This window comes from Pleurodeles waltl, chromosome 3_1, assembly GCF_031143425.1.
Source record: "Pleurodeles waltl isolate 20211129_DDA chromosome 3_1, aPleWal1.hap1.20221129, whole genome shotgun sequence".
NCBI lineage: Eukaryota > Metazoa > Chordata > Amphibia > Caudata > Salamandridae > Pleurodeles > Pleurodeles waltl.
This window is the reverse complement of record NC_090440.1, coordinates 222,836,604-222,856,829: the sequence shown is the minus strand read 5'-3', so window position 1 is coordinate 222,856,829 and position 20,226 is coordinate 222,836,604. Positions and strand designations below refer to the sequence as shown.

Here is a 20,226-nt window from a genome sequence, read left to right as displayed (position 1 = left end):
AGAGCCTGGTGATTCCGGCTTTAACAAGCAAGGTAGACCCCACCTCACTGCCCACAACTCCTCCGTATAGGGATGTTAAGAGGACTGAGGTGCTTGAAAACGTATGTTCTCTACTGCTAGCCTAACACTGAAATTGGTCAGTGCTGTTTGTTTACTAGGCTGCTACACACATGCCCTCTGATAAGTGTGCTGCAAAGTCTTGCTGGTGGTCCCAGAAGATCGCCTGGCTTCTATGTCTCAGACAATTTGTGACAGGTAAGTCGTGGCCTAATATGTAATATGTGCTGGGATAGATACTACTGATTGCCTGGGAAGGGCAGTTGTCACCAGTGTTGTGCACTGCTGACACATGGAGTTGTGTTGCACAGGATTTTCTTGAGATGTACAAGACGCGTGCATGGAATGCCCTTTGATGGTTCACATCTTTTTAGTGAAAAATCCGATTTTGTCTTGGAGTGCATAAAAGATAGTACAACCATGGCATGCTCTCTTGTTCTTTTGAGCCCTGCCAAGCAGTTCCTGCATCAGTTCAAAAAATTCAGAGGCTACTCCGTCGGTTGGTGTATAGGCAACAACAGTCTTCCCAACCACTGCAGCAGTTACCACAGTCCTTTCGAGGCTGGGGATGTGGCGATCCATTGTGTCAGACAGGTGGGTCCTACAAATTATTCTGCAGGGCTTTGCCCTACCATTTAGTTTTGCCAAGCCTTATCCTCACATCGGAGTGACTTTCAAATGAGCACGTGTCCATTCTGTTACAAAAGGTGCAAGCGTAAGTCTCCAAAGATACTATTGAAAGGGTTCCAGACTCAGAAAAAGGAGATGGTAGTTACTTGCTATTTCCTTGTGCTGAAAAAAGATGGGGGTCACTGACCTATTTTGGACCTTTGACTTCTGAATGCCTTCCTAGAAAAGGGAAGGACAAATTAAAAATGTTCATACTAGGTCTGATTCTGTCTGCTCTGTACTCTGAGGTCTGGTGTCCTTGGACCTGGAGGGTGTATTTTTTCATATACCTGTTCCTGCAGTTCAAGGCGGGCCAGGAGCACTTGTTTACAATGTTCCTTTTTGACCATACCAGTGCCCCTTGGGTGTTCAAAAAAGTGATAGCTGTGGTCGCTGCCCACCTTCTGAGGTCAGGGATATTGATTATTCCCCTACCTGGACGATTGGCTGTTAAAGGCAGGCTCTCCACAGTTGTAGATTAACTCCAGATGACGCGAACCTCCTTAAATTGTTAGGTTTTGTGATCAGTTAGAGTAAGTCTCAAATGACGCTTTTCCAGAAACTTATATTCATTAGAGCAGTGGTTCCCAACCAGTGGTCCGGGGACCCCTGGGGTCTGCAAATCCTCCTCAGGGGATCCATGACTGCTTAGAAATATACGAATATTAACACATTAATAAAGTTTGTATAAATAAAGTGGCTAAATGTACAAATTATAATTTTAAAACACACTGTAAATAGCAAAAAAAGTAAAGTTGGAGGCTAAAAATTAAATTAGTATCCTCAGATTGATTTGTGGGAGCAGTGCAGGTGCTTTAAACAGATTATGGTATAGGTGATGTGTGGCTTCAATTGAATTCAGTAAAGCTCCAATTTTCCTATTAAAATTATATTTTTTGTTTTTGATTGTATTTGTTTGCAAATTAAATCAAATATGTTAGCATTTGTGCATGTGTTTGATGGTATGCTTGTTTCTGTATTTTTGTGTGTATTGTTTTGCAGTACAAATCATCGATAATGTTTAGGCCTGGGTCTCCAGTTTCGAGTAATGACTCAATAGAGGGGCCCCTGGATTCCAATAACCATTCAGTGGGGTTCCAGTAATGATAAAGTGGAGGTCCCAGAAGTCGAAAGGTTGGGAACCACTGCATTAGAGCTACGCTGGATACAGTGCAGTTCAGGGCCTTCTCTCCATCGCAATGAGTCCAAGATATTTTGACTATGTTCTTGATGAGAGCATCTCTGAGGCTTCTTCCCCACTTATCAAGCTTCATCCTCCTTGTCAATTACATGATGTGGCACATGTGGGCTGTGCAATGGAATATGAAGTTCCAGTGGGCCCAGCATCAAGGAAATCTATTGAATACCATCTAGATTTCAGAGGAGACCGCTCATGATCTGCAGCGGTGGATGCTCAAAAGTCAAGCTGATGACAGTGATGAATGTGTCACTGCTGGGTTGGGAAGGTCATCCAGGGGAGATAGCAATCAGAGGACTAGTGTCTCCATATCAATCTGTTGTTGGACATACATTTAGCTCTTGGGTCATTTCTGTCATCCCTCAGGAGAAGCCAGATGCAGGTTCTCATGGACAGCACCTCCCTATGGTATTTCAAAAGCTATGGTGGAGTTGGGGTCCTGTGCAAAGAGGCTCTGCACCTATAGAGTTGGATGGAGCATCAGAGAATTTTCCTGATTGTGAACCACCTGGAGGGATCCTTAAATGCCAGAGTAGGCAAACTAAGCAGGCGATATCTGGCAGATCACAAATGGTGCCTACATTTTGAGGGGGCGCAAGGCATCTTCTGGCCATGCTGAGAACCCTAGCTAGATCGATTTGCCATGGCTACAATATGCATTGACAACAGGTTTGCACATTGGAGTTTCTGCAAAGACACTTGCTAGGAGATGCATTTTGGCTGGAATGAAACATGAGGCTCCTGTATGCGTGCCTTCCTGCCTCTGCTCCCACTTCCCCAAGTCCTGAAAAAGATAAAAAATGACTGGCCTAAGTTATCTTAGTGGCTCCAGATAGGGTCAAGGGTGTGTGGTACACAGAATTTCTGGGCATGAGCATCTGTCCCTCGATCAGGCTACCACTTTGAGAGAATCTTGTCACAGCAGCAGGGCATGGTCCATGACCCGAACCTCTGCAATCTACACCTTCATGCATGGAGATTGAGTGGTGGCAGTTGACTGCTTTTGATCTGCCCCCTAAAGTGGAGGATATCATCCTCGCTGCCAGGTGCTGTTCACTGAAGTTCATTTGTGCCAGGAGCTGGGACAGATTTAGCCTGGTGTGGTTTCCTAAATATTGACTCTTTACCAGCCAACCTTCTTTTGTTTGTTTTGTCGTTGGCTTGGCAAGGTCTTACAGTGGGCATTATTAGATGTTATTTGTCAGTCCTTCTTGCTATTTATTCTACATTTGTTAACATCACCTGCTGTGATGAGGTTTTCAATGGGTTTTACACATCTTTCCTCCTAGATTGTTTGCGATACCACACTTAGACCTTAATTTGGTCTTGATCATGTGTACACTTTTTGAACTGAAGAATAGCTGCTCCCCGCATCTGCCAATGTTAACTGTCTTCCTGATTGAGATTACTGCAGCTCGTCACAAGAGTAAACTTTCAGGCACATTTGGTGCAACCGTCCCACACCGCCTTTTTCATCTCTCAAACTGGTGCTGAGGATTTGAATGGCATTTTTGCCTAAAGTTGTTACTCCTTTCTATGTTGGGCAGTCCTCGCCCTGCCATCATTCTATATCCATCCTCAATTCTCGAAAAAGGGGAAGAGTCATCATTGGTTGGAACCCAAAAATAGTTTAAAGCTTTTATATTTATTGTACCAAAGACCACTGTGGGGATGATCATCTTTTTGTGGAGTTTTCCATGGTGAAAAAAGTGTAGCCTGTGCAGATGAGAACCCTGTCTAGATGGACTAAGATCTACTACATGCTGTTCAGGAAGCTTATACCGGGATGTTTGAGAGCCCATTTTACTGGGGCTAAGGTCATTGCTGTGTTGGCACACTCACTGCTTGTCCTTGATATCTGCCTGGCTGCGACTTGGGTGTTGATGCATACTGTCACAAAGTACTACTGTCTTGACAACCAGGCCTGGTGGGAAGGGCTTTTTGCCTGCTCGGTCCTGGCTAACTTTATAGTCTGAGCCACTACACAGATCCTTCACTTGGAATGGTACTAGTTTGGCCTCTGTTATAAGGTGTGGAATCTGAAGTTAGAGTATCCACCAGAAGGAACATTATCAAAGGTAAATAACTTGTGTCTGCAGTTTCCTCACCACTCACCTACCTCTCAACTCTGCAAGTGGCCTGTTTTTAATATCTGAAAAGGTCCGAAATTAGAAATCAGCACACTGGTACTAATAATAGTTAATGCTCTGCATCTGAGGGTGCAAAAAGAGAAAGATAGGAAACCTGTGTCAGCACTCAAAGGTGGCACATATATGTGGATCTGCTCTGTCACCTGCACGTGGGCTCCATTCTACTGCTTCTTCTAGTAGCGTACAGGTGCACTGCTGGAGACAAATTTCCAGATCCAGTCCAGCACCTAGGGAAGAATTATAAGATGAGGAATCTGCGGTTAGAGTATCCACCAGAAAGGCCATTACCGAAAGTAAGTAACTTGTTCATCCCACTCACTTGTTCGAAGTCTTTCTCTATTTGAATAATAAATTATAAACTATTGCCCTCACTGAAATGCTCAATTATCTGCATCCTCTGAGTACCCAGATCTTGCCAAATTATTTAAAAGCAACTAATGATAAAAGTGCTATATCATGGCTAAAACTTTCTGTGCTTTCAGTCCAGGATTTTACGATAGGGGCTGAAATGATTGTTTCTTACTAGCCTCTTACTAAACAGAAAGCCCCTAAGCCGAGCCCCAGAGGCTACTATAGACCAATCTCCCAGCTTCTTAACATGACTATCCTGGATGCTTTTTTAGACTCTATATTGGAGATGAATTTTACAATTAATAAATTAATTGAGATCTTGGAGGACGAGTTAGTTTGTCACAACGACAATGGATATCCTGTCTGCCGCAATATAAATCCCATTATATTCTGTGGGATTTATATTTTGGTGGATGGAATATGTCACCGTTGTGACGGGGTAACTCATCTGCCAAGATCTCAATCAGGTCCTAAATCTAACTAAATTTACTAAGTTAGTGGTTATCCTAAAAAGCTGACATTGATCTGGACCTTAGTTGGATTACTGTAGTGTAATGTATCTGTGGGTTTACATCCACCTTTATTATTGGATGAGAGAGTTTGGATATATTTCTAAACATACTACCACCCACCTGACCAAATCCAGCATGGATAATGCACAGTTTTTGTAGGGTGAATCTTTTCTGTATTCACATGCTGTTCATTATTCTGCCATCCAGTTGTTGGGTACAGAATTCCCTTTTCTGTATTCTTCACCGCCCCTCCTGCTTTCTCCTCCTTCTTTGGCTTTATCAAGCACAAAAAATAAAAGGATAAGACTACAAAAAAGAGAATTCAGACTTAACCACTAGATGGCGAATAATGTGAATTCGAAAAATTCTTCAACCTTCAAAACGAGTCGCAGAGGTAAGTAACCATTTTCTTAACTAGGTCATAATAAGCTATACTTGAACCTCTTAATGTTTGGGAAAAAATTGGGATCTAGTGGAACACGCCTGATAGACCTACGGTGCCTGAATTCAAAGATCCTTTGATTGGCATGTTATAACTTTAAGAGTGAGAGAACAGGGCTGAATGCAGAGGCTCCTAACTTTTTGCCCCCATTTCCCACTTTTGCTGGTGTTTTCCTGACTGATGGTGCTCTGGGTACTGCTAACCAGTCCCAGTGCCTGTGCTCTGTGTAAAATCAGTATGCAAATTAGGCTACTTAGAATTGGCTGAGTCAACCTACCTATAAGTCCCTAGTATATGGTAGGGCATGTAGGTTTAGGGATCACAGCATAGGTAGTGCCCCCATAGATGCACTGCTGTGGTGCCCAGTGTCATTTTAAAGGCAGGCTTGCCTTGCTGTCTGCTTTTAAATCGAAGTTACGTGCAAATTAGACTTTGGAATTGAAAGTAGTTCCAAAGTCTTAAACTACCTTATTTTTACATATGTCACTCCTAAGGTGTGCCTTATGTGCCCCTAGGTCTGGGTGCCATGTAACCATAAGCAGGGACCTTATAAAAATAGTTTTATAAGCCCTGGTGAGGTAAAACAGCCAAATTTGTTTTTCCCTCATTGTAGTGAATGGCTTCAATAGGCTAGAACGGGGAGACTTTATTTTAATTTTAAAAGTCCCCTTAAGTAACAGATGCCAGAAGTTTGGTATCAAATTAATTGTTATAGTAAATCCCACAACTTCCAGTTGTTGGATTTAATATAACTTGTTCAGGTAAAGAGTTTTAAACTATACCTGAAAGGTTGCCAACTTCAGCCCTGCAGTGTTTTTGCTGCTGTGCTCTGATTGGCCAGCCACTGGCAGCATGGACAGGCTGCCTTGATGAGGTGTGAAGTGGCCTGGCTCCACACAAAGAGATGTGCCTGAGGGTGGAGATCTCCCCTCAGCAGATGGTGAAGCAGGAAGGGGGAAGTCTGCCAAACTGGTCTTCAAAGGCAGAGAAGGACATTTGGAGCAACCCAGCAACACCCTCACATCCTGCAAACTCAGACAACTAGGTGCCCCCTTGATTAGATTAGGAGAGGGCAGGAGAGGGGTGTGTTTAGGATTTTTAGCCACACCCATGGGTGGGCTCAGCCAGATGTAACCTCCAGAAATCACTTTCAGCCATGATGGATTTTTGAGGAGTGTTGTGTCCTGGGATTGATTTTTGCCACACTTCCCAAGAAGTGGTCATCACAGGGGGAAGGACCCTGCACCTGATTGGAGAACGAGGACCTCCCTGTTTTTCACCCAGGAGCAGGGATAAAACTGGCAGACCTGCACCCACACCTCAGATCTGATTCCAACAAAGAAGAACTACAGGAGAAGGACTGCCCTGCTGGACCCCTGACCTGGACACTGCACTCTGGAGGACTGCACCAGCTGCACACTTGGGCTTCACCACTAAAAGGACTTTACCTGTCTTCTACTGCTTCAAGAAGGGATTCCCTGTTTGCTACAGGTACAAAGGAGCTGCCCAGAGTCCCCTGCATCAAGTCCTGCAAGCAGAGCCCAGCTGACCAGCGTCCAGGGGCCATTTGAGGATTCTGACCAGGTGCATTCTGGGAATTGTAGTCCCAACTCCAAAGGAGCAACTCAGAGCTTCTGGAACCTTGGATCAAGTTGTGGACACTTCAAGGACACAAGAAGGACCTCTGGAAGAAGATCCAGAAGTTTGGAGACGTTTGGAGCAACTCCATAAGTTGAAGAGGTGCATTGTGGGAATTGTAGTCCCAGACCCAAGAGGCACACCAGAGCCTCTGAACCCTTGGCTGGTGCTGTGGACCACTTTCCTGAATCAAACACTTCTGAAAGTAAGTGTGACAGTGTTACCTCGTGGGTGCCCTGAATTCTGGACTTTGTTCCTTTCCAGTGTGACCTTTTTTTAACCCTTTGAGTGCTACTTGCTTCTATGCGCTATAAAGCATTAATTCTTTAAAAATTCATATCTCCGGTTCCCATTATCCCATGTTTTTAGTTTTGGTGTCATTTTGAAGATACAAATATAATCTATTTTTATAAATTGATTTTGGATTTTTAACTGTTTCCTTTGTTTTATTTAATTACTGTTTTGTGATATTTGAATGCTTTATGCTTTGTCTCCTAAGTTAAGCCTTGTCGCTCGTTGCCAAGCTACCAACAGTTGAGCTGGGTTTAATTTATTGAGACCTAACTGGACCTAAGTGGAGGTTAGTGGCCTATTGCTAAGTGTAGGTACTTACCTGCCCTTACCAATAACCCATTTTCCAACAAAGAGTTACACTGTAGCAAGATATTCCAGGAATGTGAGCGCTCCCAAAAACAAGAAGCTGCCAGAAACCCAGTGATGCCATCACCATTAAACATTAAGCTGGCTGTGTCCAAGTAGTAAAAGTATTGGCCCAGTTACCAACCACAAAAAGACCTTGTGGGGGTCTGAAATGGACATCTATCCATTGCCACAAGTTTTGATACCAGAGTTCTTTGGCAGTGACATCCCTTCGCACTGCAGTGATCTATTTGAGAATATGAGAATAGATTCTGGTCTAAAGCCCAGGACAATTTGAAAAATCATCTCCAGCTCCGGATCTCCGTCAAAAGGCTCTGAAAAAATGGAACTGACATTGCTCTCCCCCGCTCCTCATCATCCTACTGTCTGACTTTCAAATTTGCTGAAAACAAGATGCAATAAAGTGCATTTTGAGACACAACTTAGTTGTTTGTTTTATTGAAGTGTCTCTATCTTACTTAATAGTCTGCTGTATGAAAGCGTCTCTGCATGACATCCAGCATTGCTCATAAAGCTCAATGCTCAAAAGTTGCAGGCAACCAATAGCAGAGGACTCCAGATTAAGTGAAACACAGGGAATGTTTTGGATGCCATCTATATCGATCAAAACGCTTCCTAACTATGCATTGTTACTTATAATTACTGCATTGTATGCTGGTTATGTTGTTATTGTATTACCAAGCCAGCAAACAGCTACATAACGTAAAAGAAATAATACGAAAAAAGAGCACACGTTTCAACGAGGATTCGGCCTAATGCAACACCTATGAAATAGCTTGATGTCTTAATTCAGTCACAAAACTCCACGTCACGAATGGCACTTACAGTCAGTCAATTAGTGATTAATGACACATGCAACAACCAGTGGTTCAGGAGGACTGATCTCAGTTCGCCTCCATGTGTCGTCCATATGAGCACTGTGAAGAAGCGTACGCTGTCAGCCGGACCTAAAAATGGGGTACTTCTTGCATCCAACACCAGGAGGAGACGGCCATAAAAGACTATGCTTGTACTATCTGAGCACAGCTATCTGGATGCTCACTGGCGATGGTATCACTTGTTTTCTGGCATCTCCTTGGTTTTGAGAGAACTGACATTAATAGACTGTCACAGCTGTGTAAATCCAACTCCGCCTTCTATCTCTCCAGTTTGAGAAATTGAGTAAAAATAAATACTCTAGGTACCAGTACCACCAACTATTTACAGATCTTGATGTGCTAATATTAATTAAACATATAAATGACTGTTTTTTCATTGTCGCTGACATGGTAGTTGGGTTCTGAAGGACATTGATTGTTATATCTGTTAAGTTTCACTTTTTACATCCTGTAGGCTACGTGCATTGTACAGCCAATTAATGATAGTCTAACAACTTCTTTGTCTCCTGTTTCATAAAGATTAATTGATCTTAATAGGAGGCTATAATATTTAAAAACAGCATATTATGCACCGTTATTTTTCTAGCTCTGAAAAGCTTAGGGAAGGGTCTGAGGCTCAAAGGTTCTAAGAGCCTCTGAGGGCTTCAAGTACCAAGATCAGGTCCGGCATCATCACTCAAACTCAGCAGGAGATAGCACTAGATAGATAGGTTGGTTAATTACCTAGAGTTTGGCACCAGGATGATGGTCATTTTTTGACAGAGGAGGACGAAAGCCTCTTTGCAGTCTTGCATGACTTTATGCTGGGATCTCCGCATAACCACTCCCACGCCACTTTTTGTTTCTTGGCAGAGAGCAAGGCTGCTTCTTCGTTTCATATCAGAGCTAATCCCTGCTTTATCAGGGTTTTGAAGCTTTGCCATCTTTTTAGGCCCCAACACACGTGATTTGCACCGTTCATGAGTAGCACAGTACTAATTCTAGACACTTTCCACTTCTAGCATGGAGAATAGAATCAAACATTCCTTGGGTGCCTACTGCACCCCTTGCTACCACTAACTACATCTTAGTCTTTTACATGTTCCCTGGGGAGGCCTTGTGTTCCATTTCACTCAGTAGCACATCATGCATCAGCAGCCCTCATTAGAAGATCAGCTTACGGTCATGTTTACTAATGTAATGATATCGTTCTGGTGTCAAAGGATCTGCTTCAAAGCTATGACAGCCACCGAGGTGTGGATACCAGCAAATCCCCAAAGGATACTAGCTGCCTATTGAGTATATTTCCCACAATAGAAAGATGTGCTACCACGTCCCCTCTTCCCCAGATTATTCTTTGGCATTTAAGTCACTGATGCAAATGCCACACATGCTTTCTGTTAGACCAGTGAGCCAGGTGTACCAGCAGCAACCATGTTACTACAGATTCTGAACTATTCTACAACCTTGTCAAGACCTTGTTTTGTACACCATCCATAAAAATGCAGCTAGCGGTCCGACCAGAGGGAACGTACAGGGTTTCACTAAGGATTTCTGTTGCTATGTCTAGTCGCCTAATTGTTGAAGAACCTTAGGGAATTCCAGCTCCATAAAAGGTGGACATCTGATTAAGAACCATTTCCTTGGGAAGAGATATTCAAAACCGCATCCCTGCCATTGCGATATATTATGCGGATTAGTAGAGCGCACTATCACACAGGAGAGTATCCTTGCGCTGAGCCTACCCCATGACTGTGGCACCATGCCTTCATTTCTTCTACAACCAAACCTGCTTTAGATGCCGCCATGTTGTATTATATTTACACATGAACACGTCTGCACTTTGTAACTTAATTGTTGAGTTTTACAATTATATTTTCCAAGGTATATGTGCTGTATATACTACACTGTCAGTTGCCCCCTTGCAATTGTCTCTTTCAAACATATATAATCTGTAAATACTGTTAAATACTAAGAATATTGAACAGTCTGTCTCTCGGTCGCCCTGTACAGTGCCCTGTCATCCAGATATGGGCATCTTGGTTGCGCACTATCAAAATGTATATGGCGAAAGAATAAACATGTGATCCACACTATGTTTCACATATGGTTGGATGAGGATAAGGTTTAGAGCTAATCTCAAGTGATGCCACCCATACGAATCTTACGATGATGCCAGCTGCAGTGGTGCCGTGGGGCTATTCTCATGCTCATTGGCAGGCTCATTTTATAGACATACCCATTCAGTCATTGCTCTCAGGGTGATATATTTCTTGCCTGAATGTGTTTTCTGATCTAGCCACGTGATGGCGCTATTATGCACAGGAAGTCAGCAAAACTATTGTTCCCTCAATCCATCAAACATTTATAGAGCGTGACAAATCCCGTGAGGTCAGAACTGAATTATTTTTGACAAGGTCAATATTTCATCGCAAACGTTGCTTCCTCCTTCCCTCTCAATCATGAGATGATCTCGCTGCTTCCTTTTGTTAAACCTCATCCTTTCACTAAAAGGGTTCAGTCTGCAGCGCTGGCATGTGAAAAGAGCGATGACACTCTACATTGATTGTAGAAAAGAGTCCAGCTCTTTCCCTAGACTTTGCCACCTGTTGGGATATGTCTTATGCGGGCAGATTTCCAGTCCTCAGATGACAGAGACTTGCATTTTAAAAAGCTACTTTGTTCAAGGGGCCTCCATTCGGAATAACATCTGTCATCACTCTGAAAGAGCTATAGCTGCTCGAGTCACTTTTCAGTGACATATAGCAGTATCACACACATATATATATATATATATATATATATATATATATATATATATATATATATATATATATATATATATATTGTGGCGACATAGACTACCCTGTCTGGTGCAGGCATAGCTCAGCTGACAGGAGTATTAGTGCTAGCACTTATTTTGGCATGGACACTGAGAGAGGCCTGATTTGGAGTTTGGTGGCTGGGGTTACCCTGTCTCAAACGTAACGGATATACCGTCCGCCGTACTATGATCCCATTATATCATATGGAAACTGTAATATGACGGACGGAATACCAGTTATATCTGTGACCAGTAACCCGTCTGCTGAGATCTAAATCAGGCTCTAAATCCATTTGCCCACCTTAGTGCTTGCTTTATTTTAAAGTGTTCCCACATTGTTCAAGTGGAGGCAGGAAGACTTCAGATAAGGAAAAGTTACAGGTGTCGTCTAGTATTTCACCTACTCTCAAGCCCTGGTTCTTACAGCTGCACACAGCACAAATCATGTTGCGGACAGTTTAGGATTATACCTTTTAAGCCATAATATCGCAACCTGAGTTACGAAAACTTGGTCAAATGTTTAAGGTCAAATAATGCGCAATCCGAGTTTGGCCATTTTAGAACAAGTGTACACAAGCACAGCACAGTCAGTGTTATCTACAATTTTGAGATGCACATGTCAGAAGAGTAATAGTGCACATGAGAAACCACCAATTGCATATGCGGTATTAGCACACCAGTTGTCACTTCAGCTGTGGAAAGAATACTTCAGTACTCAAACTGCCTCCTGTACCTGGTCATGAGACAGGCAGGAGAGGGTAGGTCAGGCATGCATGGTAAAAAAAAAAAAAAAAAAAGCACATTCAGCCGTTGACCTCACATCTTCTTTTTTTAAATATATTTTTATAGAGTTTTAAACATGATGTAAAACACACATCAGTAGTGCATCAGAGGTATCACAATTGTACAGTGCACATTGCTGTATCAAAATCCCAGGAGATATGAAACCCGGAGGAAGAGGGGGAGCCCCATTGGGAAGGGTACTCAGTCGTGCTGGGCATCCACAATCGTTGACCTCACATCTTTAACTCTGGCAGAGAACAGGAGCTCTCTGACTGGAAGGACTCATAAGAAGTGTGTTTAATATTACTACGCTGTTGAATAAAGCGCATTCTTTGTTTCACTCAGTTTCCCCGTCGAAACCTCCTCCAGGATAATGTCATGTTACTTAATAAACCACCGAAAGTGGAGTTCCAATGCCAAGGCTTTTGGGCAAACAACATAATGAGTTGTTTGCAGAGGACTGTTTAATTGTACAATCTGTTTTAGGCTTGTCGGATATGGTGCCCCAGATTAATGAAACCCTGTCAAGAGATGCATGTTTTTGCCCTCTTGCTTTCCATTGCTTTCAGTTGTTAATTACTGTTATAAATACCCTTTTACAAAACATAACTCTCAGCTACCAAGTGAATTAGATACTGAAACAATGGTTCTGTCAGATAAATTCTCCCTAATTGCCCTTTTGGTTAAGTCCATATCAGCATCCCCCACCCTCAACCAGGCAATATACGGTGAATATACACATAGACACAAAATGCAAAGTAGTCATTTAATTGAACACAATGTATACTGCCTCAGATAAGTTATTATCACTAGAGAGACAACCGCCTGATGGGGTGCTCCGGGAGCAATGCAGAGAAAATGCTAGTGGTGAAAAGGTTGCGGTGAGCATACCAGTATATACAAAAACAAATATTGTTTGTGTGATGTGTCCACTCACGTCATGTGCAAAAGTTTGGGAGTTGGTTCATTCCATAAGTCCCATTCTCTATATGCCAACCCGCAAACTTGGTACAGACAGATGTTTCATCGAAGTTTCAATCACAAATGTTCTGTGTGACAGTTATTCACCTGGAGATTTTCAGGACAACAAACAGAGAACCCCTCAGTAGAAGGAAAATTACATGCGCGTATATGGTTCAAGTGAAGCCTCCAACGAGTTGACGCAAATAATCGTGGCGCGAACGTTCAGTTAACAAATGTCCTCACATCCACGTAAAAAAGCTCTTCATGCTCGCGTTTGCTCAAAGAATGACTAGTCTTTCTCTCACTCAGTTTTCCCATCTGCGCCTCACAATCACTAGATTCATGTTAAGCAATAATGACCAGTAGTAAGGGTTTTGTGTGCATGCACAGCTAGAGGACTGTATACCAATTTGGATATGTGCATCCAGGGAGATAGGCATGTGTCCTTCCTGGATTTAGGTGTGTGTTTGAGGTAACTGTGAGAATGGACTCTAGTTAGGGTGCAGAGTATCTTTATAAATAAGCGTATAGGTCCAAAATTTAAATCCTTAAGAAGGCACCAAAGTGTGATTTTGACAGTTCAAAGTCCTTCTAACTTTACAAAGTATTCTAATATTAACTTATTCTTCTTCATCAATTCATCACAATACTTGCATTCACTGCTGACACGTTTTGCAGAAGTTCGCTTTACCATATCTTAGTTCTTCGATTTATTTTGTTCCTTTTACCTTCTTGTTGACAGTCATCGCGTCAGTTTGATGTGTGCAGGTTCTGTCATGCTAAAAATAATCACTTCTATCACATTAGTTTTAAAGGGACATTGAAATGAATGATGTTATAGTTTGCTTCACAGAAGTTGCAACCTTTAGAGATCTGAGCTTGACATTTGCAGTCGATATTTTAGTTCCAGAGCTTCAAGTAGTTGAGAGTAGCCCGTGTTACAGCTTCAACCCAGGGCCGGCTCTAGGGCGGTGCGTCTGGTGCTGCAGCACCGGGCGTTGACTTCTGGTGGGGGCGCCGTGTTCGCAAGTATCTTAAGGTTTTAAAAGCACCTGCTGCCCGGTTCATTGCCTCCAGCTACTTTCAACAATTGAAGCGTCAAGCTAACTATAGTGATTAATAAACCTTCTGGAGAGAGATTGAGTTTTGTCTAGCGGAAGTTTTAACCCATAAGGTAGCGCAGAGAGTTAATAAGTCTGCTGCAAAGAGCATACCATGCAGATCACAAAGTGAATATAATGTAAATAAGTCAGTGGGTTACTGCTTTTGTTGGAGGTATAGTTTAATTGCTTGCAGTTTGTTAAAATCATAACAAATAACAGTGAACTAGAAAATGTCATCAAAGATTGGCATGGAAACTGCAATGCATAGGTTACAGCGATATGACTTTTTTTTCCTCAGTCTTTCATGACCCTAATGTTGCAAAAAAGGGTTCATTTGGGTAGAAATCAGTTCTTACTAGTAAAGGCAACCCCCACCTATAGTAGTTCTTTTAAAATGCTGAGTTTCTGCTTCTCCAGATAAAGCGTTCTTAAACTATGCTGCCTACTAGTATGGATGGCGTGACTCCTACACCTTGTAGTCCTATGTAACATTTCCTGTACACTGATCTACATATGCATCATTGTCTCTGTGTGATGTAAAGTGCTCTGACACCCTGAACTTGTATGAGTGGCGTTATAATACTAATTAAATGCACCTGAGTGAGAGACTGGTTTTGGAGACTTGAGGGCACTGTTAAAGGGTGATAGTGAGGGATCTGTGGCGAAGGAAGGCATTGGGGGAGCACCAACAAACATTGTTGCAGTGGGCGTCACCAGTGCTAAAGCAGATCCTGCTTCAACCCATCATATTGCAGCGTCTTGTAAATTTGAAAGATTGATTAGGTGTATTGGGTTGGTTTGGTGTGTTGTGTGTTATAGGATGTATAGTTTTTGTAAGGAGTGGACTGTTCTTGTGGTCTCGATGAGGTCCAACAAATTGGGCTCCATCTGTTTGCTAAAATGACCTATTGGGATGGTGAATGTTTATTTCTTATTATGGTTGGGACTGTTTTGAGATTGGTGGTACCCAACTATATTGAATATCTGAGATGCGATGGATGTGCGCTCAGTCTCCTGTCTAATGTGTCCTGTCACTGCATGTATTTGCATAAAAGGAATCATTATGCCACGTTTTCACAAAGATGTGCTGCAAAAGGAGCCTGTGCAACATGCACTATTTTTGTATGGGCACGGCGACATACACAGTTGTCGGCCTTTCCTGCTTGTTGTGTCTAGTAAAGCATTTGACTGTAGGGGAACTAAAGTGCCAACCATGCTAATATGTAATCATTTGGGAATACAATCACCAGCCTCGTGTTCACCTTTAGTGGCCTCCGATCTCCACCAAAGGATGGTGAGAAACAGACCAGTGGTCTTCTGACGCCAAATCACTGAATTGGGAGTTTGGGGAACTGCAGTAGGTTACCGTGGCGTAACAAAGGCCCGCCCGCAGCCCCTGCAGTGTGGGGGAGCTCCTAGCTTTAAGCCCCTCCCCCCCCCCCCCCCCCCCCAGCACAGTACACAGGCCTTGGAGCTCATGCACATGTCCGAAGGGGTGTGCGGAGGGCTCCATGTCCGGGGGGGGTCTCAAGTTCTACCACTGTAGGTTACCGGTGTATCTCAGACCTAAGCAGCGCCACCACAAAAACAGATGTGTTGCAGGGCAAGGTGTGAGATGCAGTCCGTGTGGCAGGACTCGGCTTCAGCTGTCTAGTTTTGGTCCACCCGCCCTTGGCATCAGTCAGCGGCTGCCAGGGGTAGAAGCTGCTATTCCCGGCGTCGGTACCCCAGCAGTGCCCTTCCTCTCGGGGGCTATGAGGGCAGCGGTAGGAAACAACTGTATCCAGGGGGTTTGTGAGCCTTTGTTTACTCTGTGAAAAGGCCGGAAATGGGAAACACTTGATGATGTAAAGACGGGCGCCATCTCTGAAGCATATTATTCGCATTGTACAGGCACTTGAAAACATACATAGTAAAGACTGCCAGAATACAGGAGCCACCCCAGAAATGAAATGTTAAACTTACAGCAGATCTAGATATGACTGAACCCGAAAGAGACCGAGTGGCGACAGTTAGCATTGGCTTGGGGCATGCATTCGAATGCGGAAGTCCCTGGGAAAGGAAGTCATGTATTTTAGTTTGCTTGCCTCAGCAAACGTTATGTAATTACTACTTTGTATTAACGCTTTGTCTCTCCCTGGTTTCCCAGATCACCCGCAGGAAATTGAGTGACTGGACACAGATGGAAGGGAGCCTCCGGGAGAAGAGAACTGGCAGTCGGCGCCTCTCGCCTGTCTCCGCAGGCCCACGTGCCGTCCCTGCCCACGCGGACACAAACTGCAGAAAACACTGCTAGAGGCCATCTGCCCACCCGTGTTCCCGAGCCAGACTCCACCGCATCCGCTCCTCTGCCTTTTTCCAACTGACTGTCTCACTTAGATACTCTGGCTGGAAACAGGGAGGAGCCAGACGTCTGTCTTTTCGCATTTCTTTCTTCAGTAAAGACTGCAGCGTGTTTTCTTTCGCAGGACGTGCTTGCTGCCTGTGTAGGCTTCTGCAGCAACATGTTTGTCTGGCACTTCACCTCAGCAGTCATTTCTTTCATTTTAATTTCCTTGAAAGGCCCCCTTCTGCTGCTTGTACAGTTTTACCTCCCACGTTCTTCAAAGGTACGATGGGCATCCGTGTTGAGTTTGACAGGAACTTGTCAACCTAGTCTCTTCCCACTGGAGAGTACACTTGTCGGACTTTCAAGCGAACTTGGCAGAGAAAAATAAGTCTTCCAAATGGCCACGTGGCAGAGCTTGAGCAGTTTGGTTGGTTTTATAATAAGTGAAGGAAGCTAAGCTGCGATGGGCACGTTAACCACACACACCATGCCACGTGTGCTTAGGATTGTTCTTTGCAGATGGCTATTGATTTAAAGAGAGGTTCCTTGGTGAGCCTACTGGTGGGATGTCTTTTGCATTCACTGGGTAAATAGTCTGATATTTTTAACTTTAAATTGTTTGACTTTTTTAAGTAAACTTTCTACTGCTTCTATCAGTGCCGCCGCTCTGGCGGAAATTGCCGTGCTGAATAGAACACTTGATGGAGTAACTTGTCAAACTTTTGTAAACCTTAATATTTTTTTTTACCTCCGATCATGGCACGCTTCCGTGCAGGGTTTATGTATTCAATAATAGCTGCCGTGAGGCATAGTTCAGTCTTCCTGGATCCCACCCTTCAACTCCCTTAATGTGCCTCCTACCCCATGATATTAGTGTATAGGGTATTTACATGTGTACTTGAAATATGCAAAACGTGTTTTCTGTGAAAACACTAATAAAAGACCGAGGTGGCATTTGTCCGAAAATTCTGGGCTCTGCCATACATGTTTGTCCCGTCAATTTCCCGTCAGCCATTTGTAAAGAGACAATAAGGCTATTATTGGGGTGCTGTTTCGCACCCCTCTCCTTTCCATTATTGAGTTCTCCGCATTAACAGCAATCTTTCACATCCCATATTTCCCTGTAATGACAGTTACCAAGCATGGAAATGTTATTGTCATGTGCTTCCATGCCCGGCCTCTTTCTGCCTACTAATGGAGTTTAGACAAAGATGATCACTGTCATTGGAGGATGGATGGGAGTTACGGCCTTATTTAGATTTTGGCGGACAAGATACTCTATCAAAATGCGACAGATACTCAAACTGCCATACTACAAGTGCCGTAGGCCATAATATACTGTAATATGGCGGGCAGGACATCTGCCATGTTTTGACACAGCATGCCATTCTCCTGACTCTAAATAAGGCCGTCTTCTGTACAACCAATCAGCTTTATTCCTAGATTTTTTTAGTGACTGCTGTCAGAGAGACCTCTTCCTCTTGTCTTCAGTAGACTCCTACAATGAAGTCTGCTGGTCAGGCCTCATGTCCTGGAGGCTGGAAGAGCCTTTAGCATCTAACGGAAGATTAACATTCCTCTCACCTTTTTTCCCAATCTTCTGGAGGCTGAAATCTGCTTCAGTCTTGCTTCTATTGAAGAAGGATAGCATTGGTTCATCTGGATGATGATCTGCCATTCACATGTGTCATCTCAGGAATCCTAGATACCATAAAGCAGCAGTGGAACAGAGAGAGCAAGATAAAATGAAACAATTGCCCTGACCCTTGTCCCTAACATTACAGCATTTTTGTTTGGTTAGAACTGCTCCTTTCTGACTGAGGTTTGAGTAGTGATTACGAGTACCTTCATAAAAGGTGCTGCTTCCAATGACTTGCACCAATCTCCTTAATGTAGACATTGTGCATCTGATTTATTAGGTAATCAGAACTTGAATGTGAGATTCAACACAAGCATTCACACATCTAGCATTTTGAAATCGTTCGCTTCAGGATAAAAGAGTGTTCTGTGGTTCTTAAACTTCTTTTGATTTAGCCCTTCAAGCTGTGCAGTGTTCAGATACTACTCTCTCTCTGGGACGTTTGCAGAGACATCCAAAATAGAAGTGATCCAAAGCATTTGATGCTGTACTCTAAGGAGTTAGGGTTTCAGTGCTGGAGATTCATGACTAGGCGACATACTTATTTCTCAGTAAAATCAGAATCTGTTGAAATTGAAACATGATATTAAAGTGGTATCAAAAGTCAAAGAAAACTGGCAAATGGAAAAAAAATGTTTTACTTTTCATTTTGTACTGCTGTTTTATGCCCCCCAGTCCTTAGAATCTCTGGTTTTACACATGGATTGCATCCTGTTTCCAGAATGCCACCTCTCTGCACTTCCTTCTGAACACCCATCATCTGGAGAAGCATGCAACGTTCTGGTTCTCGGCGCAAGTCTAATTCTAGACAGGATCAGGGGCATGGACACACTAGGTTGCTTTCTTATTCAAAAGCTACAGGATTTTGGTGCCTTACGACATGTTTTAGAGACGATGAAACAAAGCATTGAAATAAAATGTTTCATTTTCACAAACTGTACTGTGTCTGATCAACATTGACTAGTTTAAAGGCATTTGAGGTATTGTGAGTTTTTCAAAAAGTGACCAGCAACCAGCATGTTGACCCTGTTGTTACCTTCGACTCTCAAGTGGTTGCTTACGAAGACGACAGTGTTCTGCCTCAACTTTATTGTTTTTATATCTGAACCAATTTTATGCAATTTTCAAAATGCCATCTGATATTAGAAAAACGTAGAAAAACTTTAGTAAGTTGTTGAAATCCTGGCAGTACACATACCCCCTTTAGTGGTTGGCCGTGCCAGTAAGGAATGCTTCTAGTCAAGATTTTCAGTGCCAAGACACCCGGTTATTTGCACTCTTTAAAAATCCCACTCATTGATTTATTTAGGAGGGATGCAGCAGTACTGCATGTTAGTGCCATAGGAATGTTTGTTAGAATGTTGCAGTGTGTACTTATGCCTTACTGCCAAAAGATATTCTAGCATTGCCGTCATAGGAATATTACATCTAACTGTTTTAGGAATCTCACACGTTACTGCTACAGGAATGTCTTCTGCGCCATACACAGGACTGAGAATCATATTGCCACAATCTTTTAGTCCAATGGTATGGGCCTTGCTATAGTGAAAATGTTTTAGAGAATCTACATTGTTAAGCGCATGAGCCGTATACACAAAAAAGATCATGCCCTTCATGTAAATATCTCAAACCTCCAAGATTTTTAAACCTTTCAGCTCAGGCTTCTAGCCCCTCTCTTGTTCTTGCTATACATTTATCACATTGAGTTTTCCTGATGAGCACTGCATGAAGGCAAAACCTTTGCTAGGAAGGGGCTCTTGTCATGGTTCAGGAACCTATATGGCATCAATGCGTAGGCCTTCCTTCAGGCAGTTCAGTGATAAACCTTTCGTCACGAGTCCTCCCATCGGAAATACTCAAACATACAGAAAGTGTTGTTATACCTGTGAAAATAACCAAGAGAATGTTTAGATAGAGCACTGAAGAGTGCCTAGAAAATGTATCCTACTATCATATTGAGCTTTGTGATGGTTCTGCTACAGCAGTTACAAAGGACACAGCGAAAAGAGCATTCTCCCAGTTAACACCTCAGGAACAATAAAGTACTCCTA

The 20,226-nt window shown here is 43.0% G+C and overlaps 1 protein-coding gene across 3 annotated transcripts in view; it reads left to right on the top strand.

Annotated features, from left to right (window-relative positions):
• CD276 (CD276 molecule) overlaps positions 1-19,110 on the top strand; it is a 204,359-nt gene extending 185,249 nt beyond the window's left edge. For all 3 annotated transcript variants that reach the window (XM_069222228.1, XM_069222229.1, XM_069222230.1), the window contains one exon: positions 16,357-19,110. In XM_069222228.1, coding sequence (XP_069078329.1) covers positions 16,357-16,379 — 23 coding nt within the window. In that variant the 3' untranslated portion in view covers positions 16,380-19,110. The remainder of the gene's footprint in view (positions 1-16,356) is intronic.
• The last annotated feature ends 1,116 nt before the right edge of the window (positions 19,111-20,226 follow it).